The following is a 25,329-nucleotide window of genomic DNA, read 5'->3' on the forward strand; positions in this document are numbered from 1 at the left end:
CCTCTAGGCAAAATCACTGCGGGGGCAGCAGTCTTCAACAAACAACTTTTCGGTTGTTTTTGACATTCGACCCAAGCATTAAGGAGGTTCGAGAGGATTTTCAGCTGAGTGCGCGCGCACAAGCCACACATGCAATACTTAGGGCGCTTCCTGTCCGGCAAGACCCGTCAGTTTGCAAAGAAAATGCAACGATTTAAGGAACACCTGCATGATAATCCCTCGCCTTTTTTTTTGGAGTAGTATACATGACCCTCGAAGTGTGTTAATTTGAAGGCGTTGTGGAATTAGCCCTTTTGCCCGGTCTGGTAGGTCACTTCTGTTAAATGGAAAGCAACCTTAAAATTTGTTCGCGTCAGTTGATTAATCAAAACGGGTGACAGAAAATTAAAACGTGACATGATCTCCAAAACCAGAAATAAATTTTGTCCTAACTCTAAATTTAGCCAGGTGACCTACCCTATTTGTTTGTATACAGGTAAGATTCGTTTCTTCGCATTCTTATCTGTCAAAATTTGGTTTTCGTGTGTCGACAGCATTTTCATAAAAGATTCAATTTCTACCAGATATGTTTTTTCATACTTCGTATTGGGTAAGAGAATTTAATAACGTCCTGGATATTTGAAAAAATGATAGGTCACTGAATTAGTCTTAGGATACTTTTTAAAAACTGAATTCTGGAAGTTGTTTTTGCAGGGCTGTTTCTGTTGCCATGGCAACAGTTGGGGAGTCGCGGACAACGTTAACCTAAGTATTCGACAAACGTTTCCCTGCGGAAAGGATCGGCAATATCGAAAGTCTTGCCCACTGGAAACTTATTGTTTCCTGTGAAAAACCCTTTCAAACCTTCTTGAGACGAGCAACATACCTGCTCAATTATGGAGGCGCCACTGAGTCAGCGCATAATAAACCAGCCTTATTGGGTCTTATTGGATTGCAGCAAGTTACAGTTAGACAACAAATTGGTAACAATTGCAAGTAATTTGTCTAAAACTTAAAATAAATATGTTACTCCGTTCGCGTCTTACAAGTAGGTCAACAATCAAACGCCACAGGCTAAAAATAGAAGAGAGCCGAGCAGGGCCGCTGTCGACACCTTGGCCTCAGGGGAAAAGACCTCATGTATATAACCGCCTCAAGTCCCCTAATACGTAATAGACGCTAAAATGATGAAATGATATATAAAATGGATCATATATGAACTGCGGATATAAAAACAAGTGAAGCTATGATCCTTGCAGTTATGAACGCAATTTTTGCAATTGCGTAGAGAAGCCTGACAAATTCAGGACTTCAACGGGGTTTGAACCCGTGACCTCGCGATACCGGTGCGACGCTCTAACCAACTGAGCTATGAAGCCACAGACGTTGAGAGCTGGTCATTTGTGGGTTCTAATGTTCCCGTGAGGAATAAATCAATGAACGAAATGATAAAATATTAGAGCCCACAAATGACCAGCTCCCAACGTCAGTGGCTTCATAACTCAGTTGGCTAGAGCTTCGCACCGGTATCGCGAGGTCACGGGTTCAAACCCTGTTGAAGCCCTGGATTTTTCATTCTTCTCTACGCAGTTGCTAAAATTGCGTCCATAACTGCGAGGATCGTAGCTTTACTTGCTTTTGTTTGTGCATTTCTTGATACGAAGTCACTTTATTTAACGTCGGTACATGTAGTTCCTTCAGTTTGGAAGCCGACGATGCTTCCCTTTACCCCATTCCCTCTGTCAGTGCGCCGTTTTACGGATATTTAAAGCTATAACTACAGGGATCAGAGGAAGTCGAAACAGACGTTGAAGTCACTAAGGATGGAACACGGGAGCCCTTGCTCCGAAAGCCGCGCACTAACCAGCTGAGCTACGCCTTATATTGTCTCTAGTAAGACCTAATTTAAAATATCATTCCAAAATTTTGTTGCCTTATAATAAAGTAAATGTTAATATCTTATAAAGGGGCCAACCAATCGGTTTGTTTGAAAGGGACGTTAGTGTAATCCAAGTGAGAGGGGTAAGATGGAGGGCGTAAGGGGCTGACGGGGCCTGGATTGTACTCACCACAGGTCCTGCCTGACTGAAAAAAACTGTATTTGAAACAAGACGCCTAGCAGCGTTTACGTGGGATGCTGGTGTTTGTGTAAAAAGTGAAGGTTGGTTGCAAATGTCACTGAGAGTCACAAGGGACGTGGTAAAAGCGCTAGGGAAGGTTAAGTGTGATGAGAAGCGAACATTTCCTTTGCAAATTCAAGCGTTTTGATGGGGGCTAGGGACTAAACAATCGCTTCCTCAAAAACTCGTCCTTTATCTTCACATTGCGCGCGCGTAAATTCTTTAAAACACGAAATAGGCTAGTTTCGAATTGCGCAACAACAAAAGAACAGAGTCGAGGTTCAGGGGAATAATTAGCATTTTGTTTTGTTTTGTTTTGTTCAAAACAAAGAAAAATGCAAATTATTCTCCTGAACCTCGACTCTGTTCTTTTGTTGCTGCACAATTCGGAACTAGCATATTACTGTGACGTTTTAGTTTCTTACCACGTTAACCGACTTCAAGCGTTTTCGTGAATCAATCTTATTTGTACGGGCTCACATTCAATAAAAGCAATTTTAGTTAAATTTATTTACGGTGGGAACCGGAAATGAAGGCAAGAAGTGTGAAAATCGAGGATTCATCGCTGTTCTATCGATCGCCGTTTGATGGACAAAATCGATTTCAATGGAGGTTTAGGTTGCTTAGAGCATAGGAAAAAACTCCGAAGTGCACTGACTCGTAAAAAGTTCTAAAAGTGCATGAAAAAAATGCGGCAGTCTTTAAAATAACCAGACGTTTCGAGGGTGCTCCCGCGCTGTCATAACGTTCTAATAATAATTTATAACAAACGTGTAAGGTAATTGCTCGCAATGACTTTGAAGAGTTTCAAAGAAAATCCACGCTAGATATACTTGTGTTAGCGAGAACGTTGTTTATTTAATCCAGGGGCGCTGCTGTATGGCACACGATTTATATTCGTTAAACTGGCAGACGACTAGGTGAGATTCCGAGAACATCTGCGCTCCACACGGCTAGGCAACACAGATCTCCCCGTGAGCTCTCATTTTTCATCGTCGGGTCACACTCCCGAGAACATCATGTTAGTCTCTGTTTCCGCTCCGGCTTCAGCAGTGCTTTAGACCATAGTTAGTACTCACTTTGTTTAGACAGACGTATTTTTTAGCTAAGCAGATGCCTAAGCACCGGACTCCGCACCCAGTAGGTTTAAACACCTTCCAAACTCTCAAAGTCAGCGCGCGCTATGACCTTACGCATTTGTTCTATTTGTGACTCGCGCTTTCAGTTACTTAAAGCACTGAAAAAGAGGGAGCACCCTCGAAACGTCTAGTTTATTTTAAACACTGGCGCATTTTCTTCATGAACATTTAGCTCTTATAGCAGACGAAGATCACTTGAGGGATATACTTGAAGCGATTGCAGTACTGCATTCTTGTAGCGTCATTCTTCGAAGAACGAGGCATGAAACAATGGACGCTAGTCATAGTGTTACGAGGATCAGAGTTATTTTTAGTTTATCTGTCATGCAATTCCAGACTTTTCTAGAATTATTTAAGAATCTGTGGTATTCCAGAAATTTCTTTCATGTGTCTCAGCAGCTTCCACAAATAGTACACCTTGTAATAGACTATAAATAGCAACAGAACGTTCTAGATGCTTAGAGTAAAAGTATAAAAGCAGGCTTGTAAATACGTTGCCCGAGGGCTTACCCTCGTGGCTGGCCGTAATTGGTGGATGCGATAACTGTGATGAAGCTATAATCGACTGCGATAACTATGGTGAAGAGATAACCTTTGACCTTGCGATATACGGAGAGAAGAAAGAGAAGAGACGATAGCTGAAAATGGAAGAAGATAAAGAGTTCCGAGTTTATTATGAAGTCCTTTGTAAGAGTTTGCGTACACAGAAAATCCAGTGAGTGGAAGGAATGCAGTGAATCAAGAAAGTCAAGAATTGATGTCTACAAGCCGAGGAACTTGGAGTTCAAAGTCAATCGAGATCAATAACTGAATGGTCATGAAAGACAGTAAGCCCGCTTTGCTTTACGAACTGCTTAACTTAATCTTTAACGTAGGTAATTGTAACATTGTATAACTAATTAAATAATGGTTGAAAAAGGGTAACTGCTCGTTGTCACACTTTTGTTGCGTGCCTTATATCGTACTCGGGAGTTATTTTCATTCATGCCTTGTTCGCGGACATCTCTTGGTTATTCCTGAACGTAACAATATGCAAATTTAAAGTGACCGGGTGTAATACTTTTTCTGTGAAGTCAGTCTGGGAACGCAGTAAATCGAGAAGGGAATTGGTGTGTGTGTGCTGGGAGTTCATCAGTTTGAGCTTTTCAGATTACCTTTTGCGCGAAAATAAAGACAAGTGCATGTTATATATCCTACACTGACAGTATCGATGTAAGCACGTTGCTACTTAACATATCTTACCGCGATGAAAACCACACTCCAGCGAATTTTAAACGTTGTCTGCCTTAGGCATCCCACGTAATAAGAAGAGCTCTAAAACGAAAATAAATTAAACTGCTTGTGCACGATACCAATGGAGATACGGTTGGTGATAGAAACGTGAAAAAAATGAAGGGAAACGGAGGAGCCCTGGCCTCCTAACCGCCCCCCCCCCCCCCTTCCCCTCCGTAAAATCTGCCCCTGAATTGAAAACAGCAAAGATTCATTAGCGAAACCCACAAGGACGAAAACACAATGACCAGAGTCACTGAGCAAAATAAATTACGCAAACTAGACAGAATTACTAATTTGAGGAGGTCTTTTGTTGGTGCTCTTTAGCTTCTTCTCAGAAAAAGACTTTAAAAAGACAGAAAGACTTGAGTGCACAAACCATTCTCTTTTTCAGACCAAAGTGGGTCAAAATCGATACCTCATTTCAGACCAAAACCGCTAAAAAAACACATGAAGCAACCTGACACCAACCCGGTCCTTCCGCCCCCAATCCCAGACCCTTGCTCGACTTTCTTGGCTCGTTGTAGTCCCTCGCCTCCATCACATGAATTCCCTCGTCTCGACATACATGAGATCTCTGCCTTCTCGGGGTCCCCCAGAGGAGGAATGAATAGTATCCTAAACGTCTTTTCGCCATCTCGTTCCAACGGGAGTGGCGAAATGGCGCGCTCGGTTGATGAAATACACATTCTTCGTCGTGATCATTTCGTAGGTTTTGTCCATTATAACGGTAAGTGATTTCTGCCTGTCAATACTTTATCACTTTGTAATATATTTCTGATATTTATGTTTCAAGACTTACGGAAGACTACTCGTATTTTGATAATTCAAAATGTCGTTGTTTCACAATGTGATCACTGACCGAACAGGGAAAGCACTAGATGGTCCTAGATAACAACGGACCTAAACGTGGTGAGCCATCGATATGTCAAACCATTCACAAAAGCTAATTTTTGATTTAATTAGGCCTAAAACGTTATTTAATCTCAAAATCCAACCTTTGTCGGTTAGTATTCAACGTATGGTGGGTCATACATGGAGTACTAACTTCACCGGCTTCGTTTCCGCTCGCTCGCTCCTCGCTCTCCCGCTTTTGATCGATCGCTGCGAGGATTATTTCAGCCATAAAACGGTCAATAGACCTTTCCAGTTTATATTACTAAAAAGCTGTTCAATACGTAATGGATTTTAGCAGTATTTTATTACGGAATACACGGCTTATGGCTGTTCTGAGAAACCTTTTTGCGTTTCTGGTCTCGGTCGATCTAGTGCTTTCCCCCGCTACTGCTAGGAATATCTAAATCTTTGAAGAATACCATTTTTATTTTTTATACGTAAATAGTAATTAGTTATGGCAACTATGGTTATGATATTGTAAATAGCCGTGCGTTTTTAACATGAGCCATTGGCTCGGGAGATTGGACAACCTCTCCCTACGTTTGCGACTTGCCTTACCTTAAGAGAGGCCATGAATAAAGTTATTGATACAGTTGTGGATTAGAGTTTTTTCCAAATATGGACTTCACTCATGCAGTCGATGGTAAAACGATATTTATGGCACATAAGTACCCAGAAGTAGCCACATTCTCTCATACTTTCAGAGTCGAAAATTTTATCAAAATACACCAGTTTAATAAGCTCGCAAGTGGCACTTGTGATGAGACATCTTTGATCATTGCATTTGAAAGCGATTGCACAAACGCGGATTTCGGATTTGATTCACTTTTCTTTCATTACCTATGTTGAACGAAGAAATAATTAATTCGGACCAGCAAGCGAGATATACACATTCACAGATCGGCTCTCAACAACATCGGGTATTACGCATCGATCGCAGCCGTTCGCTAAAGCACTCTATGTAGCTCACAGGAGCTTCCCTACATTTCAATGTAATTCATGTAAAATCATTCAAGAGGAAGGTATAGGGGGTAAAGATCGTGCTAAAAACCGCATTTTCACCAGTAAAGGACAAACATTTGGCAATTTCGCGGAGGTGAGAACACACGGTTAAATAACTGAGGCCTTGGACGTACCTCTTATGGCAACAAAACAGCCCTAAGGACGTATTTATGATACGCCCCGATCGTGTTCTCGGAGCCATAAAAAGAAAATTCAGTTCTCGTTTATTCCCTTCAACTTCTTGACTCGAATAAACCCTTGTTCTTAGGCCTAGACACTAACATTTTCATCCTCATCTGTTTCTTCTCTTTGTGGACTTGAACCTTCTGTTTGGTTTCTTTATCCAAAACATAGAAATTGAGTATGGTGGTCACTGGACAGGTGACTTCCAAGACTTCCGAAACCTCCGCCATATTGAAACTGTTCCCACAAGACCCTGGGGACTGTGGAAACCTACAGGGGAGACCTGGGGGAGGGGAGGGGGGGGGGGTTCATCCCCAGGTTCTTTGACCTTTGACAGGAAGTCAGTGTTAATATTGTGTTGATAAGGATTCAGTAGGGAGGCCACTAACCTGCGATCAGGCGTACTTTTCCTTAGACATGGTGGGAAAAGGTACGCCTGATACAATTTCTTAACGAGTCGTCTGCCGCCCACCTGTCAAGAGTGATGTTATCATGTGTCATGCTATAAATGTGAGCCAATCAGATTTTACCGTAAATTACCTGCACGCTGCGATTCAAGTAAAGACGCGACAAAAACAAAATAGCACTCTGGCTTTGATTTCTGCAATCAAAGCTATTTCTGCAAATCCTGCTTGACAGTTGGTGCGGTTTCTCTGTTCAAACCATCAAGGAACAAAGAATTTCGAGATAAAATGGCAGAAAAAGCCCGAATTCTTCATGTCATCATCAGGCGCAATCAACAGTACAATAAACTTTATTTAAACTCGAATATTTGAGATGCCAATAAAGATGCTATAAAAATAGATATGAGGAAAATGGACATTGAGAAATTCTAGTTTTTCAGCAGCAGCTACTCAGCTATCATTTTGTTAGAAGTGTGTTCAGATTGTTCAGCGATTCCGTAAACAGTGTCGAATTTCTTTGTCAAGCTCGGCTGATTCCCCAAATGTGGTAGCCCTAAAGTTCTATTCGGTTCTTTTTAGATTCGCAAATTGTTGCTTCCGAATATATCCAAAGGACTTGCTACAACTACAAACGTTTTCGATTTGGAAGAAGAACGATGCATTTTCTTCTAGAATGTTCGGGCCTGTATTAATAGCACTATTGCGAAATCCCGTAGGAAGTACAACTGTAATGTCTTCTTTTACTCAAACCATTCTTCGGATGCATTCTCTCCGCTCTTCCTTTAAAGGTTTTTGAAAAAAATCTGAAGGCGAAGCAACAGCAGCTGTAAACAGAGCCTAAACACCACTCGTGTTGAATCCGCCTTCTTGGCGGCCATAATTTCATCAGCTGTTAACCGATTTACAAGAAGTATGATTTGCAATTCTGTAACCAATCGGAGCGAATCGGAGCGAGGCTCCAAAAGCTCTATTGTTTTTAGGCCAATCAGAGTAAAGTCCAGATTCTGGACTACGAGAAGACGGCGTGTATCAGGCGTACTTTTTAGCGCCCTGTCTCAAGAAAAGTACGCTTGATCGCAGGTTGGGCGGCCACCAGCTGTGTCCGGAAATGGGGTGGATAGCTCTTCATTTTTATTGTAGCAGATAATTCTTTTTCACGGACATAAGAAGCAAATTCACATTTCACAAAACAAAAAACGCTTCAATCACGCTTCACATTAATTAATAAAATCACGATTCACGGTGCAAGAAAAAAGAAATTAATGTTTCACGAGAAATAAAAGGGTCCGGTCACGGCTCACGAAAATACCCTATACCCCCCTCACTCAACTTGACACCGATTTTTTCTTCCGACACGCAGTGAAGGTATAACATATATGCTTAAGAGCCGAAGCCTTGACACCAAGGTCTGTTTAATTCGTATAAAACACAACATGGTAGTCCAGCACTGCTCACCTCCGCATTGTGGCTGCAAGATACTTCAGTTGATAATTATAGTCTGGGAGCAAATGTGGTCCCGTGTGAAGTTCGTGCTGAAAGCAAGCACCTAGTGTAAAAGTGTTCATTAGGACCTACTAAACATGAAAAGTTTTGGTGCCAGCTTTGCAACTTGCTCAGACGGCTTTTAAGGGGGGTTAAATTCTGACCCATGAAATCCAGCGTGGAAACGAGGCTAAAACTCATAATTCCTCATAACTTTGTTAATAGTAGACGAAAATACACCAAACTTGCTCACATGATTAGACATGATCCTCCCTGTTGATTTATGCTAATTTACATAGGTCACGTGACCTTACGCATGAAAGCGAGGCTAACACATAATTTTCCACAAATTTGTCAAAAAAAAAAAACCTTATCATGGCAAACTTGCTCATCTTAGTCAGTTAGACATCTTCCACCGATTGGTGCCACTTTGTAGTATCACGTGACCCCATGCATGGAAACGAGGCTGGATATATCTGGTAGCATCGTGTAGGATGGCATTTGTCTTGCCAAATGTATTAACAACTACTAGGCAGATACATATATGGTTATCCGAGTTCAGATATAAAAACTTCAACTAATCATTGTCCTATGGCCCATAGCACAGGGACGAGACGGATAAAGCAAATACTGCGGAGGCTCCATTTGAGAATCTATCTTGTACACATAATCAATAATTTTGCCAACTTATGATACTGGTTCCATGTATTCATTTTCGCATGTATATTGGAACAAGGGCAGAAAATGAAAATAGCGACTACTGCTATTTTATATATACAGTCATGAAAGTCTTACTGAATATCTATATACATTGTTCTGTTGTCCATTCCTATGGAATTTCCTGTTCGACTTCGTCTTCATCATACTCATCATCACTCTCAGCATACTCGTTCTGGCAATCTTCAGAGCACAGACAGAGATCAGTACAGACAAGTCCGGCTTTTTGACACTGACAACGGTTGTAAGAGCAACGGGACTTGGCGCACTTGCATCAGACAAGCTGTATAATTGCCTCTGGAGCTGGTGGAAGATTTGTCTTGACTGGTACCCACTTTCCATCTTCATCTTGCCATCCATAGCCTTCTGGTGAGGGCAACACCGGGTTTGCTACATGATCGTTGTTCCAAACAAGAAGCTGGTAGTGCGCTCTCATTATGGCTTGATGGAGAGCAGCTTGTGTGGGCGGCAACCTCTCAGACTCAGCTTGATTTTTCTTAAAGAGGGACCATCTGAGGGCTTTGACAGTTTTGATGTCTGTCTTTGGTTGGTACATCCGACAAACCAGCTGTTCCACTCCACTTCTTGTGCCGTCATCTGGCTGTTCCCCACAACCGAAGTTAGCAAGAGCTTGCAAGATAGGAGTGCTGGCGTTATCAAACTCATCCCAACAAGTGGTTTTTTCCCTTTCCAGAGAAACTCCCAGTAACATCTGCTCCGGTTAACGCATGAAATGCTGGCAGCGCAGCCGTCTTAGTGGGCCCAAGGGCGTCTGCGATTGACTTCAAGTTGACAACTCTACGACTACTGCCGGTCCCAGTAACAAAGCAAGAGTTCGAGCACAAATCTGGATACCGGAGAGCCAAAACAAGAACATCAGTGTCAGGAGAATATATAGAGAGTTGGGTAGCACCGTGAGCAGAGGCATCCAGAGCATGGAAATAATCTTCGTGTCGGCTTCTTCTTGTGTACTTCGTAAATGCCTGACGTCTCTGTGCGTTGCCTCACATTCCGTTCCCCATGCAACAACGACTTGTCTCCCATTAGCATTATCCTTCACATTCTTTGCGAGAAACGTAGTAAGTTCGCCCTTGGTCTTTGAATGAGCAAGAAGCTTCTTCATTGGCACCTTGGCGATGTGGGTAGAATCAGTGATGCGATAATAAATGGGAGCATGGCCACCTTGTCGTTTGACTCGTGTTGCTGATTTCAGTGAGGATGGTACATCATATCTGTCGAAGATTATGTGGAGCTCTTGTAAATCATTATACTTTACAAGCAAGCGATTCGTGAAATGTTCAACCAAGTCTCTACAGTTATTGATCCACTCTGGCTTGTCAAGTGATTGGACTTCGGCCATTCCATCAACAATAGCGACTTTGAATCCTGCGGTGATTGCTTGTGTATTAGTACTAGGGCCACCTGCCTTCTCTAGGATATGCATAAGGGCACTCTTGCAAGAACATGTTGGTGCCATCTCGTGAAAACAAAGATCTTGGGACAACAGTGAACTCATATAAGCCAACAGCCTCTTGGATGTCAATTTCTGGGCGGCTCTTGCACACCATCGCCAAACGAGCAAACAGATTTCTGTCCTCCTTTAACTCGATGATCGTGTCTTAAGCTTTGACTTTGATGACCTTAACACTCGTTTTCCAGGTAAGAAGATTGCGCTTCTTTACAGGAGCCCAGAGGTTGATCTTTCCTGTCTTGATCCTACTGTCTTGATCCTATCTTGTACAAAAGCACTGAATAGCTTTCTCCCTTTTTCACTCTGATTAACAAGATCTTTCTTCGTTTTCTCATTCATCACAATTTTTGTGACCAAGTTGTACAGATCGGTGTTGGTGTTCTGGTCTGATGAAAAAGGATCGGTGAAAGTCTTGATTGTCTCGGTCAACTTATCTATGCTGTTATCTTTGAGCGTCAAAACAGCTGAGTTTAGTTCTTGATGGTGTGCACGTTCCGGAACGAGACCCGCCATTGCCTTGGCTTCTGCTGTGAGTCGGGCTAGTTCTGGAGCAATGAGGAAAAACTTGGCTTTTGCGCTCTCATTCAAAGTGATCCCTACAAGCCCACCAGAAACTTTCATATATCGATTGAGGTGTTCCAACGCAGTATCACCACCAACAGCACAGAAGGGAACCTCCTTGTTCTTGTTCACTACCCAGTTTCCTGTGATGAACTCTCCATAGATCTCGGGGTCTGATGATTCGAGGGATGCCATTTCAGCTACGTACAGGGGGATCATCCTTAGATAACAGATCTTGTCGTGCACAAAGAAGTACTTTGTGAACAACTCCAGTGGAGTTAGATAGAGCTTCCAATCACCACTGTGGACTGCCTGGGTGAATGCGAACATCTCCATTACCATGCGCATGTATTGGCGAAATACAGTAAGGACAGGATTTGTGGCATTCGCGTTGTCAAAATCAGACATATGTATGGGGTCACGTGACATTACAAAGTGGCACCAATCGATGCAAGATGTCTAACTGACTAAGGTGAGCAAGTTTGGCATGATAAGGATTTTTTTTGACAAATTATAGTAAATTATGAGTTTCAGCCTCGCTTTCATGGCTAAGGTCACGTGACCTATGTAAATTAGCATAAATCAATAGGGAGGATCATGCCCAATCATGTGAGCAAGTTTGGTGTATTTTCGTCTGTTATTAACAAAGTTATGAGGAATTATGTGTTTTAGCCTCGTTTTCATGCTGGATTTCATGGGTCAGAATTTAACCCCTCTTAAAAGCCATCTGAGCAAGTTGCAAAGCTGGCACCAAAACTTTTGATGTTTAGTAGGTCCTAATGAACACTTTTACACTAGGTGCTTGCTTTCAGCACGAACTTCACACGGGACCTTATTTTATGACATTTGCTCCCAGACTATAAGGAATCGCTATGCATTGTGGGATACTACTCATTCCTCTCTGGGGTCCCCCCAGCATTGAAAACAGAGTACGAAAAGTACGCCTTACACAATCCTCATTTTAGCTTTCGCGTTTTGTTTGTCCAACAGCCTCACTCCTGACGCCAAACTTGTGCATGGATGGAGGATTTATCGCAAACAATTAAGAATATTTCGAGCCTAAAGCTCGCTTTTACTCCGCGGGATACAGTGGACCATCCATTCGACGTTACTTTGGTGGTCAAAGATGAGAAAGAACTAAAAGCCCACAAAAATGTTCTTTCCGAAGGTAGTCCTTTTTTTGAAAAGCTGCTCAATTGTGACATGAGGGAGTCTAAGGAAGGTATAGTGCGCTTGGAGATGCTCACAGAGGAGTGTTTAACAGCGATTCTGGAGTTTATTTACACCGGTAGTGTTGAAATATCGACTGAAGAACGAGCCCAAGACTTGATCGCGATGGCGGACTATTTGGTTCTTGCGAATCTCAAAACAGTTGCGGGGAAAGTTCTGTGTAACAAGTTGAATTCTTCCAACGCCATTTCAACCTATCACTTCGCGGAAAAGTTTGAGTGTGGAGAACTAGTTTCCCGCACGAAGAGCTTCATTTTCGAAAACTTCCTCGCCATAACAAAAACAGAAGATTTTGCGAAACTGTCGAAGGAGGAAGTCAAAATGTGGATAGCTAGCGATGACATCGGAGTCAGCGCAGAGGAAGATGTATTTGAAATTATTCTTTCGTGGATTGATGATGACAAAATCGAGCGGAGGAATTATTTTGCCGAATTGTTTGACAAGGTTCGACTTGTTTATGTATCGCGTGACTACTTACGCTGTAATATAATGACAAACTACCTTGTGAATGACAATAAAGAATGCTTGAATCTTGTTAAGAACGCTTTGCAATGTGCTGGTACTAAAACGCCTCATTACCTCATAAGGCCCAGAAAGGCTCTTGAAACACCTGTTATTGTAGTCTGTGTGGCAGGTTTTACAAAAGAAGAAAACGTCCTTTGCTATTATTTTCCTCAGGAGAATAGATGGGTGCGGGCGCAGTCTTCGGCCTCAATACCAGCCTTTACTAGTGGAATTGTATCTTGTCATGGCATGCTGTATTGTCTATCAAAGGAGGGAAAGAGCCTGTCATTGGTTTGTTACGACTCTTTCTTAGATAGCTGGAAAACAACATCTTACGAAGAATTCAGGACATTGATAAGTGTATTTGTAACAAATGAAACCATTTACACTCTCCTCAGTGAGGATATTGTATGTTGCCCGGAGTGTGTTTCCTTGCGTTCTCAAGGTGACAAGCTATGTTGTGATAAGACCCACCTTTCTTTTATTGCAAAGTACAGTCCACAATCAGACTCATGGACAGATATTGCATCATTTGATTTGAAGTCAAGATCAGCAATATGTATTGTAGCAACAGACAATTACATTTATTTTGTTGGTGGCTACGCAGATGACCGATTTGAGGTCCTAAGAGAGGTCGACAGGTATGACCTCAATACAAAATCTTGGGAGAAAATCGCCGACCTCCAAGTACCAAGATGGTATGCTCATGGTGCAGCTGCACACAGAAACATTTTCATTGTTGGTGGAGTAGACAGGTATTCTGGACCTGAAAATTGTGAAATGTATGATGCATCGGCTAATGAATGGCATTTTATTGCAAAGCTGAGGAAGACGCCATTTGACCATTACAACCCATGTCTGCTTGGTGTAGACGACAAGCTTTACTCAATAATTCGCTGTATTTGTACTTTTAACCGAAAGGATGGGATTGATTTTTATGATCATGACAGGGATAAATGGATTGAGAAAACTCAGATGCCCCTTGAGAAATTGTTTCCAAAGGGATTGAATGGCATTTCTTATATCAATGTTACTTTCTGTTGTGCTATCAGAGTGCTAAAGCAATCCAAGTTCGTGAAACGTGCCAAATTTGTTGAAGACTGTTCCAAGGTTGACGAACACAAATGTTTGATAATGTGACTAACAGCTACAATGGTTCAGTTTCTTTTGTTCAGTTTTCTTGATGGCAGCCTTGATACAAGAAATTTTGGATCTGAAGTCTTTGAATTTAAAAAAAAGACTTAATGATAATCACTGAAAGTGTTAACAGTTTAATTTTCAGATAATAGAGAAGATTATAATACAAAAACAACAATGCTATTCAATAAATCTAATAAATCTAGTACTGACTCCAGCTTTATTTGTTCACATTTACTGTAAGCAATTTTCCTTTAAGATGCATCTGAAGAAAAATAGCTTTCTGTTAACTTTTCGGGTTTTAGAGCGTTTTACTCTTTGAAATCCATAATTAACCCCGCGCCCATGGGCCGAGCGCGGTTCTTGCTCTGCAATCGGTTTATTATATTTTTGTTTTGTCGGAGAGCTGAACCAGACTTCCACTCGGCCACATAGTCAGTGGGACTTCTAGTGGTAAGAAAACAGATTCAGTGGCACTTCGAATCACGCAACTTATGATGTTTACAGGTATTCGCCAAAAGCTGTTAAAACGTAATGTACTTAAAATTCTATGAATATTCCACTCTTTATTTAGTACAAAATATATTGCCTTTTTGTGTTATTTAAGTGGTTTATTCGAAGCGAGTATTGAATACGTAAAAGGTCATTATGTCATCCATGGAATGTGTCGACGTTTCAACTTTCATTGGTAGGGAGATAACCACCGTACTAAACATAGCCGTGGATAACGTAATTCTTAAATTAAGTGACGCGTGTGACTACTTTATTAGGCTTATACTAAAAAACCAATTAAATTTAATCGCGACTTTTAGGAAAGAAAGCTGTAAGTTGTTAAAAGTGTTATTAGGGAGCTTAAGCACGGGCGTTTTTAAGACGCGGACGGTAACTGGAAGAGAACATTTCGCGTGCCAGGACAGTGGTGTCTCCCAGATTTTTATGCGAATCATCTCTAATAGAAAAAAGGTACTTAGCAATGTAAATGGGGTTGTGTGAAGACAAGTTAAAAGGGAAAACAGCTCACTTCCGGTTGCCGTCCGCATCTCAAAAACGTGCTTGCTTAAGCTCCGTATTATCGTATCGTTCATACCCATAGATATCCTGATGACAGTTTAATTAAGACCATTACGTCATCGGAGATTCCTCGGAGATTTCACCTCGGCTATAGGTGATAGTGCAATAAGTTCGTGTGCAGTCGTTGTCAGTTTTTGTGCTACAGATGGATCAGGTGATTTTGTGTCTATAGACTGCTTTGGAATGTGTACTACGTTGGGACTATAGTGGTGAAAAAACAGATCAATTTTGAAAGGGTGGTTTTAAGATCTGAAACATCCTGTTTTTACAAGAATTGAAACTTTGGATATTTTGCGCACAAGATGGCAAACGAGGCAAAAAAGAAGATACCATTGTAGCATTCACTCCGAAGATCATGTTATAGCTGAAAACTGGATGTGTTAATTATTTTGAAACAGAACCATTGATTTTAAGTCAGAGTTGTGTAAATAATTTGAGCGATCAAAACAATAAATAAGACAGCTGCAACATTTCAGATAATATATTTCATCTTTCAAATTTGTGATATTTCATAATTTCTGAAATTGGTAACAGTTGTGTACAACTGGTTCGAGTCAATACAAGTTCGCAATATGTATAGCTCCCTCCTTTGCCTAAAGAAGAAAGTTTTTTTGCCGGAGACGTTGGTCAAGGTAGATGATGAACCACTCGAAATTTTGCGTGAGAAAATTAAAATATGTTTCCGCTTCTGAAGACTCAGACCAAGACTCGCGAAGATCCATAAATAATCACATTTTAGCTTGATTGTTCGATCAGCAGCCTGGTCCCAGAGGTTTTTCTTGAGCAGCGAGCGAGCCGCAAAGAGGTGAAAACGAGTTGCGAAAAAAAACCTGTGGTTACCTTGGACTTGAATCTCACTTTCATGCAAACGCCAGCTATCAAACGCGTCAAATTGATAATTACAGAAGAGACCAATGACAACTTAGCAATCAAGTGTCCCCTCGGTATATTACCAATCAAACGAAGGAATCATATTGATTTGCGTGTTTGTAAAAATTTCAACCAATCCGGGCCTGAGGGTCAGATCCTGACCCTGGCGTCTGCACGAAAGTAAGATTCAAGTCTAAGGTAACCAAAGGTTTTTCTCTCCTCGCCGTTTCGCGACTCGTCTTCGCGGATCTTAACTTTCGCGGCTCTCTCGCGTCTCAAGAAAAACCTCTGGGATCATGGTACTGGATCAGTGGATCCGTTTCTAGTGTAGCAGCTGATCCAAAGATTACTCGCCATTGGTTCGCAACCCCTGCAGGAAACAATGACATGTCATTCTTTCTATTGTTTTGGGGTCAGGGTTGCAAACCAATGACGAGTTATCTTTGGATCAGCTCCTACATCACCCGAAATTTCTAACACAAGGCGTACGGCATGACGTACGGTTGCGGTCATAGATCATGCGGTCATAGGTTACAAGTTGATCATCAATGCGGTCATAGGTTACAAGTTGCTGATTGCGCAATTTTTTAATCACCGGCAAGAAAACTTGGCTTTTTCTGATATCAAATTGACTTTAATTTCGTCTCATGTATATGCATTGAAAAGGACATTTTCACTGCTTAACGGAGGGAGGTGGTAGGGAGTTGCAGGTTGAATCAAGGGAACAAAACACATGTAGTATTGCCACGCGTACGAGGCTCAGTAGATCTCATCAGATGTCTTCGACCTTTTTTGAAGACCTTTGAGACACAAAGAAAATTGACCAAAATTACTTCTGGCATAGTTCAATTTAGTGTCAAAATATGCCACTGTCGGAATGTTGCTGGGAAAGGATGTCATTCGTCGGGATTTCATTTTATGTACTGTCGCTACGTTTTGGGCCATGTCGCTTGTCGGAATTTACCCTTGCAGGGTGTCATGCCTGTTCGGTTTTTACCCGACCTTGCCATCCTTATGAATAATGTCGTCCCTTACCACATTAGCATGATATTTGCTCATTCCAAGGAAAAATTCCCATCAAACTGGAATTTATATACCCCCTAAAAGCCCGAGGGGTCGAAGAGCAAATGTTCGTGTCCTCGTCATGTTTAGCAGTTTTAGCGCCTTGAAGAATCAAAGGCTCATAAAATTCAGTCTCCAAATTGGCCATAGCACTCATTTGAAACATTCGAAGTCTAATTGAAGCCACTTACAGTCGTCTTAATTCTGTCAATCGTCTTAATTCTGTCAATCGTCCTGTGAAAAAGCTGCACGAAGACCGGAAGAGACCGTCGATTTCAAGGGCTCTCGGAAACGATGGGTCTACCGCAAATGTCGAGCTTTCTTGTTCGTAGCCGACTAGTTACGAAGGGTGTCTACACCTTAGTGACAAGTGACATATTTGCATATCCCAGTGCCCCACAACAATTCGTTCCTACGCTTCTCGTATCCACGAGATAAAAAAGGCAGATTGTGCCATGTTATAGCCATGATTTTTATTTTACTTTCGCGTCATTTTACACTGACTTAAATAATATTGGAAAGACTAGCGTAGGCATTTTCTTGTTTTACGCCCGTAAAATTAGTCCAAGACACCTGTTACCACGAACGAGCTTAAAGTTTTGCTTGCGAGTGTTACTCAGAAGAGAAACTTCTGGAAGTATCCGAACTTCATTTCAACACTTTCCAACGTACCCATTTTTAGTACGCTTTTAATGCTCCCTTAAAATGTTTGAAATAAAACACTCAGCTAGGCTGTCTGCAGCTTTTCAAAGTCCAAAACACCGTTTCCATTGTTGGAATGGAAAGTAAAAAGTCAATCATAGAGGTGAGAGCACTTGCCGCCAAGGTACTCCGGTTTTCCCCTCTCTTCAAAAGCCATTGTTTGATTTCAGATTAACTGATTTTACTTCTATACAGTGTCCCCAATATATTAAAATTCAGCTCGATAGTGAGGTTTAGAGGACACAAACAAAAGAAATGAATAAACATGTTCATTCAGTTTCCTTTGTTTGTGTCCTCTAGGCCTCGCTGCTAAGCTGAATTTTAATATATCGAAAGGGGTCTATCAGTGCCTCAGCGCTACAAGACTTGACAATTTTCAGAACTTCTCAGGTGCTTAAAGATGAAGGGAATGTTTGTCAGAGGAGAGATGTTCGCGGATGCGAGTAGCGAAGTGTCTGTTGGTTTCACCAACATAACTGGCACTACAGCCTGCTGATGTTATAGTGATAATGATGCTACGGGGATGTAAATATCTCACTTTGTTATACTATTTATTGCATATTTACATTTTATTTCTCACTGTACAACTGACGATGGATGATGTCTCATTCGGAACAGGTATTGTCTTCATTAAAAAATGAACTTCCGAAAAACATCGTGTGGTTCATCAAAGCAATATCCTACTTCGTGCTTCTACGAAACCTTGGTATTATCATTATTATTATTATTATTTAGGAAGTCAAGTCAAATGTTGTTTATGATGAGAGGGGGTGGGGAGTAGAGAAACTGGACAAGGTACCCGAAGAAAATCCTCTTGGAGCACAGCGGAGAACCAACAAATTCAACCTACACACAACGCTGAGTCAAGGAATCGCACCCGGGTCACAACGGTGGATAGTCAGTGACCTCACTACTGTTCCGCACTTAATTTTCCGAGAAATGTGCAAAACTTAATTTCGGCTAACGTGTTTTTTTAAATGAACAATCATCCTCGGAATGAGCTTCAGTAAGAAGCCGCAAATACGAACCCAAGTTCTAAGTGTTTCCTACACAGGTTCTTATTTCTCAAAGTAAAAAAATGTTTGCTACAGATGAGCATGGGATTTTTATTTGTACGGTATAAATGATACTTAATATAAAATTTCTTCAGTCTAAACTTATTTACACCCTTTTTATAAATTGTGAATTCAGTGTTTGATTTCATATTCTGGGCTAAAATTGGGAGACTAAATAGGCAATTCACTTAGCCTTAAATATAAGCTTTAGACTGAAGATATGATTAAAGTTCATAACATTTTATTTACATTCTTGTTGCACGAAGAAATATTACAAATTAAAAAAAAGACAATCTTACAATCACTGCTTGCATTATTTACACCAGGATAAAAACAGAGGCTTTACAATCTGGCCTCTGTGGCGTGCCAAACTAATAATTGTTTTTTCCGTACGTTTTTAAATCAAAGTGAACGACTTCTTTCTATACGCGATGCATGCCTACATTCTCTGGCTCAACTTTTGCCGCCGTCTTCTTGATTTTTTAAAAGCAGAGGAGAGTTCGCAGTCTCGTTAGCGATTCCCAAGGTAGCAATCCGCTAAGGCATCCATGGTTGAATGAGTCATGGAAAATGAATTGGAATTCAGATAATGAAGAAATCTAGAAAGACAACAAAAAGCATTAAACTTCAAATGCTCAAAAATGCGAACTAAGCAAGGTACAGATTTTGCTAGCCTGCTTTATGGTAAATGTTATGTCTCGAAGATATTAGCTCTTGTAGTTGATACACAGTTTTTAGGAAGAGCAGAGGGAACTTTTTAGGAAGTGTCGATCAAGAATTAAAAAAATTGCCATCAGCAACAAAAGTTGCGACATGAAAACAACATAAATTTCGTGCCGCGAAAATAAAAAGTTATCATCAGTTTGGGAGATTTTTGCTACGTTCAATTTTTCTATCGTACTTTTGGCTGCACAAATAAATGGCGCAATGGAAAGTGACATCGATTTCAGCGACCGCCTGTGATCAAGTTGCCTTGCGTGTTTCTGCCAACTGATCTGTTTTTTTTTTCTTTCAAGTGATTTATAGTTCGACGAACGTGCGAATTCAACAAAGATCACAATCGTCTTAACTCTCGAGGTTGACAATTGTTTCTGCAAAGTCAAAAATCCACTCTCCTAGACGAGGTTATTTATTCATCAATCACCTATGTAATTGCTGCCGCAGTGAGTGAGCCTGAAGCGAACGAGCGAGGTAGCTCTCTAATCGGGAGAACACATTTTTCTTCCAAACGCAAGGGATTGTGGTCAAAGGCGCAAGGAATTGTGGTTATGGGCGAATGAGGAATTAAGATAAGCTGTATGATACTCCTTTTTTCATTTCGCTTCTCGTATCGTTTACACTGTCACGCAACAAGAAAATAAATTCGACACCGTTCATTGACAAAGGAATGTTGTAGGAAACAAATCTTTTAACCACCTCTCCAATTCTCAGGTCTGTGCATTACATCGTTTCTGAGTTATTTGTCGAAGCGCTTAACGCAATTTTATAGAGTTTTGTTCACTTTGCGATGAAAGCGCTTACTTCTCGCTCACGAGATAAAATACATGAGTATTAACAAATCTACTAATGTACTTAAAAGGTTCAAACTGCTGAAATTTAGAGGGATAGACATTTTTTCCCAACCAAATAGGCTTGTATCGTTGTGACACGCAAGCTGACAATGCGGAAATTCGAAATGCTGTATTTTCGAAACGAAAGACGTTACGGAACTGGAAACTTGAAAAAAGATATATTTCTAAGTCATCTACAACCTCCTTTAGAAACAAATTCAGAAGACCTTGCGATTTTGAGTTTAGAATTTGATGACGTCACTGTGTCTCGAGGGGGGTTCAGAAGAAGATCCAGTGGGGGGCATGAACCATCGTTAAATTTCAACATCTCTCAAACCTCGTTCCCAGGGAACGAGGTTGACATCTCCAATCCCCTCGACAGCATTTCTACCATTTAGGTAAACCAGATATACTAATATTTCATAATGCCATTATAAACGATTTTAGAATAGATTTGAACTTTGGAATAAAAAGTGCAGCTTTCCTGCCTATCTAACAGCGCAGGCCATCATAAATGTTATCCTTAGGGTGTCTCGTTCGACTGCAAAGTTGCATGCACTTTGTGCGTTACCTTCGCTTGAGGCGTGCTTCCTCTCGCAGCTTTTCCGCGTGACACACAAAACGAAAAACTGGAATGTAGTCACACGTCACGCAACGATGATTACAATAAGAAAGGGCAGGGATACATGGTCCCAGGTTCTTGTAAAGCTTCCTCCTGCTTGCCTCAACACTGTAAAACAATTCCAGTTACACAGAGTAAAGCAATAGTTTAGCACAGACAACCCTAAGGATGTGAGAGCGTGTGACGTCACGGCCGATTCAACTGATCGAGGAAAACGCGATGTTTCTTTTCGGAAATTCATTTTATGGACAGCCAGATAAAGTTCACTCACCTACTATTTTCTGCGTTGTCCTGAGTGATTTGATACGTTTTTGGGACACTTCGATTTCCTATTCAGATCCCACGCGTCGTCTCATACAACAGGGAGCTTAAGGTGGCTCAAACCAGTTTCAACACTTAAAAGAAACTTTCCAACATAAAAGGATTGACACTACAACACTGTATCACTTAACAGCAATGTTATGGTACCATGTCAAACACCAATTATTGTTGAAAAAGATTCGGTCATTTTTGTGGCGTAAAACGTTACCGTGGCAACAGGAAAGCCCTCTAAAAACACCCCATATTTGGCTTTAGCTGCTCATATCTCTAAAACGAACTCCGTAACCCCCATTTTTAATTTCTGAAATGTAATCAACACGCCAGAATGAAACTTCCTGCAAAGTTTAAAAAATTCTGTGAAGCAGATTTAGACCCACCTTAAATAATTGGAAATTTAAGATAGCTCTGAATCCGCTCCCCATATTTTTTAAAAACTTTGCAGAGTTTCATCTTGGCCTGCTGCTCACTTTGGTGCAATAAAAATTCGGGGTCACCTACTTCATTTTTCAGATATGAGCAACTAAAGCCAAAACATAGGGTGTTTTTGCAAGGCTTTCCTTTTACCATGGTAACTGGTTACGCCACAAAAATTATTGCATCTTGTTCAGCAATAATTGATGTTTTACGTGGTACCATAATATTGCTATTACGTGATAACGTGTTGTAGTGTCAATCCTTCAAATACCAAGGTCTCTTAAAAGTGTTGAAACTGGTTTCAGCCATCTTAAGCACCCGCGTTTTTGAGACGCCGACGGCAACCGGGAGTGAGCTGTTTTTCCTTTTAACTTGTCTTCACACAACCACATTTACATTGCTAAGTACCTTTTCTCCATTAGAGGTTGTTACGAAAAATAGTATTGCGTGACAAGCGTTACTGTCTAGAACCTGCGCGAGAGTTCGTAGTTTGTTTATATTTAGGTTTGTACGTAAGCGTTTCTAAATCGGTGTGATTTGTAACCTTTCTATAATTAGAGTGATTACTAATTTAGAAAGTTCTAGAAGTTTATTGTCAGAGTATATAAGTAGACCAGTACAAGCGGAGTGTTTTTCTAACTAGTTTTTCACAATCGAAGAGAGTTGGCGTTGGTCGTGTTTATTCAAGTGTGACAGAAGCTGTGTGCATTCAAGTTGGCGGAGGCCGTGTAAGTTTGTCAAGTACGTGTTGTTCAGAGTTTTAATTCGTGGAAACTACGTTCATTTTGGAATAAATCTTCTTGTTGTTGTTCCGACAACCCTGCGTTCAGATTAGTCTGCAAGCTAACTTTCCTCAAAACGTTCGAACTCGTAACATTGGGGGCCTGGTCCTGGAGAGGAATTCATTTGTTTGCTGACTACAGAAACCAGGAAAGGACAATTCAAGAAGGAGTTACCGAAAAAGTAAGAAGAACTGTGCAAGAGAGTATATTGTGTTTTTGCTGTGACATACTGCTATGGAAATGGAAAAGCTTTTGCAGATGGGGAAAGAATTCGGATTGCAAGGAGAAAAGCTTCTCGAGTTTGTGAGGGAAGAGGAAGAAAAAGAAGAAATAAAAGAAAAACGAAGACAATTGGAGGAAGAAAAACAAGAAAAACAAAGACAATTGGAGGAAGAAAAACAAGAAAAACGAAGACAATTGGAGGAAGAAAGAGAACAAAAAAGGAGGCGGTTTGAAGAAGAAAAGGAAGAGAAGCATCGTTTACTTGAAGAAGATAGAAGAAGAGAAGACGAAGAGAGAGAAACTAGGCGACAAGAACGCGAACTAAGAAAATTGCAGATGGAAGCCGAGCTGTTGAAACAGAAAGAGGCTATTGAAGCCGCAAAAAGAGAACATGAGCTGGAAATTGCACGTTTGGCTGTGGAGAATGCTGACGGGCGTCCTGAAGTGAGAGAGGATCGGGCTAAGGCACCTAAACTCCCCTCATTTGTTGATGGTAAAGACGATTTGGACGCGTATTTGCAGAGGTTCGAGAGATTTGCGGAGACAGCTAAGTGGAAAAAAGATGGATGGGCATCGAAGCTCAGTGCTCTGTTGTCTGGACGGGCACTAGAAGTGTATTCACGTCTATCGGAGGACGCAGCTAAGGATTATGACAAGGTAAAGATTGCGTTAATGAAGAGATATGACCTTACCGAAGACGGCTATCGTCGAAAATTTAGAGTAACCAAACCAGAAGTTGACGAAAGTCCGGAGCAGTTTATTGTACGACTGGACAGATACTTGTTACGGTGGCTAGAGCTTTCGAATACTGCGCGAAGCTTTGATGGTCTTAAGGACTTGATCGTGAAAGAACAATTTATTGACTCTTGCCCTAAGGATTTGGCAATTCACCTGCGAGAAAGGGCACCTGAAACTCTAGCAAAGATTGCGAAGATCGCTGACCAGTACTTGGAGGCTCATGGTAAACATTTGTTCAGCTCAGCGAGCAGAAAGCCAACAGTGCAGCCTGAGAGGGAAGAGGCCAAGAACATGCAGATTAATCCACCAGCTCTGCATTGCTTTAAGTGCAACACCCGAGGTCATAAAGCTGTCAACTGCCCAACCCTAACAAGAAAGTGTTTCCTATGTGGTAAGCAGGGACATGAAGCTAGAAACTGTCGATCAGGTGGACGCAGATCAGGAGGACAAAGTAAGGATGGTAACCCTGTGCAGCGTGGTCAAGTGAGTGCCAGTTGTCTAGTTCAGCCGCCTGAGGTTAAACCTACTGATGAAGAAGTTAAGGCCTGTATTAAAGATGATAAGCTGCTGTTAGCCTGTGGTAAGAAGATTCCATTGTTGAGTAGTGCTTGTGTTGAACCGTTGACTGGAGTGAGAAGTAAAATGCCTGTCGTGAAAGGTAGAGTTGGAGAGAAGCCTGTTGATGTCCTGAGAGATACTGGTTGTAGTGGAATTGTAGTAAAGAGGGATCTTGTATCTGAGGATCAGTTTACTGGCGAATTTAATGTTATGCTGCTCATTGACAATACGGCAAGGAAAGTTCCCATCGCAAAGATTGATGTTGATACACCTTATCTCAAGGGCCAAGCGCAGTGTCTTCCCGATGCTGTTTATGATTTAATTATTGGTAATGTGCCAGGCGCAAGAGCCGCTGACGACCCAGACCCAAGCTGGCAAGTTCCTGTAGAAGAAGCTTGTGCTGTAACCACGAGAAATCAAGCTAAGAAAGCTGAAGAACATATTCCGTTGAAGGTACCAGATACCAAAGAAAGTCCCGTAGTTGATAGAGAAAAGCTCAAGCAAATGCAGCGTGATGACGAGAGCCTACAGAAATTTTGGGAGAAAGATGACGTAGTTGCGAGAGGCCAGGCTGAGACTTCATTTGAAGTGAAAGGTGGAGTTCTGTACCGCGTCTACAAGCACCCTTATGTGAACGGAGGTAAACCCCTGAAGCAGGTTATGGTTCCTGTGCAGCTGAGAGGTCGAATAATGGAACTAGCGCACGGATCGATAATGGGAGGTCACATGGGAATAAAGAAAACGACTGATAAGATTCAAAGCGCGTTCTATTGGCCAGGCATTCAAGGGGACGTGACTCGTTATTGCAAGTCCTGCGATGTATGTCAGAAGACAGTTAACAAGGGTTCCGTACCGAAGGTTCCCCTAGAGAAGATGCCATTAATTGACAAGCCGTTTAAGAGAGTAGCAATCGACCTGGTTGGACCTATTGTTCCCCCGAGTGAGGACGGCCATAGATATATATTGACATTGGTCGACTTTGCAACTCGTTATCCTGAAGCCGTTCCGCTGAAGAACATTGATACTGAAACTGTGGCAGAAGCGTTGGTGGATATCTTTAGTCGTTTGGGAGTGCCTGAAGAGATCTTGAGTGACCTTGGTACGCAGTTCGTCTCTGAGTGTATGAAGGAAGTGACGCGACTTTTGAGCATTAAACAGCTCACCACGACTCCTTATCATCCTATGTGTAATGGTCTGACGGAAAAGTTTAATGGAACAATGAAGAGCATGTTAAAGAGATTGTGCAGTGAACAGCCAAGACAGT

General features: G+C 41.4%; 2 protein-coding genes across 3 annotated transcripts in view; one reads left to right on the forward strand and one right to left on the reverse strand.

Moving 5' to 3' along the window:
• The first annotated feature begins 12,165 nt into the window (after window positions 1-12,165).
• On the forward strand, window positions 12,166-15,639 carry LOC138059057 (kelch-like protein 3). Its single transcript, XM_068904566.1, has one exon. The coding sequence runs from the start codon at window positions 12,248-12,250 to the stop codon at window positions 14,099-14,101; it is 1,854 nt and encodes a 617-aa protein (XP_068760667.1). The 5' UTR covers window positions 12,166-12,247; the 3' UTR covers window positions 14,102-15,639.
• A 3,254-nt stretch (window positions 15,640-18,893) lies between these two features.
• LOC138060143 (ATPase family AAA domain-containing protein 5-like) overlaps window positions 18,894-25,329 on the reverse strand; it is a 32,630-nt gene continuing 26,194 nt past the window's right edge. For both annotated transcript variants that reach the window (XM_068905860.1, XM_068905859.1), the window contains exons 13-14: window positions 20,980-21,138; window positions 18,894-19,457 (exon numbers count right to left, since the gene is read on the reverse strand). In XM_068905860.1, coding sequence (XP_068761961.1) covers window positions 19,370-19,457; window positions 20,980-21,138 — 247 coding nt within the window. In that variant the 3' untranslated portion in view covers window positions 18,894-19,369. The remainder of the gene's footprint in view (window positions 19,458-20,979; window positions 21,139-25,329) is intronic.

The sequence above is a fragment of the Montipora capricornis genome, chromosome 8 (assembly GCF_036669925.1).
Source record: "Montipora capricornis isolate CH-2021 chromosome 8, ASM3666992v2, whole genome shotgun sequence".
Lineage (NCBI taxonomy): Eukaryota > Metazoa > Cnidaria > Anthozoa > Scleractinia > Acroporidae > Montipora > Montipora capricornis.

What these genes read in the sequence shown, in the direction of transcription:
- LOC138059057 (XM_068904566.1), top strand. Translation starts at nt 12,248, where the DNA reads ATGGAGGATTTATCGCAAACAATTAAGAATATTTCGAGCCTAAAGCTC.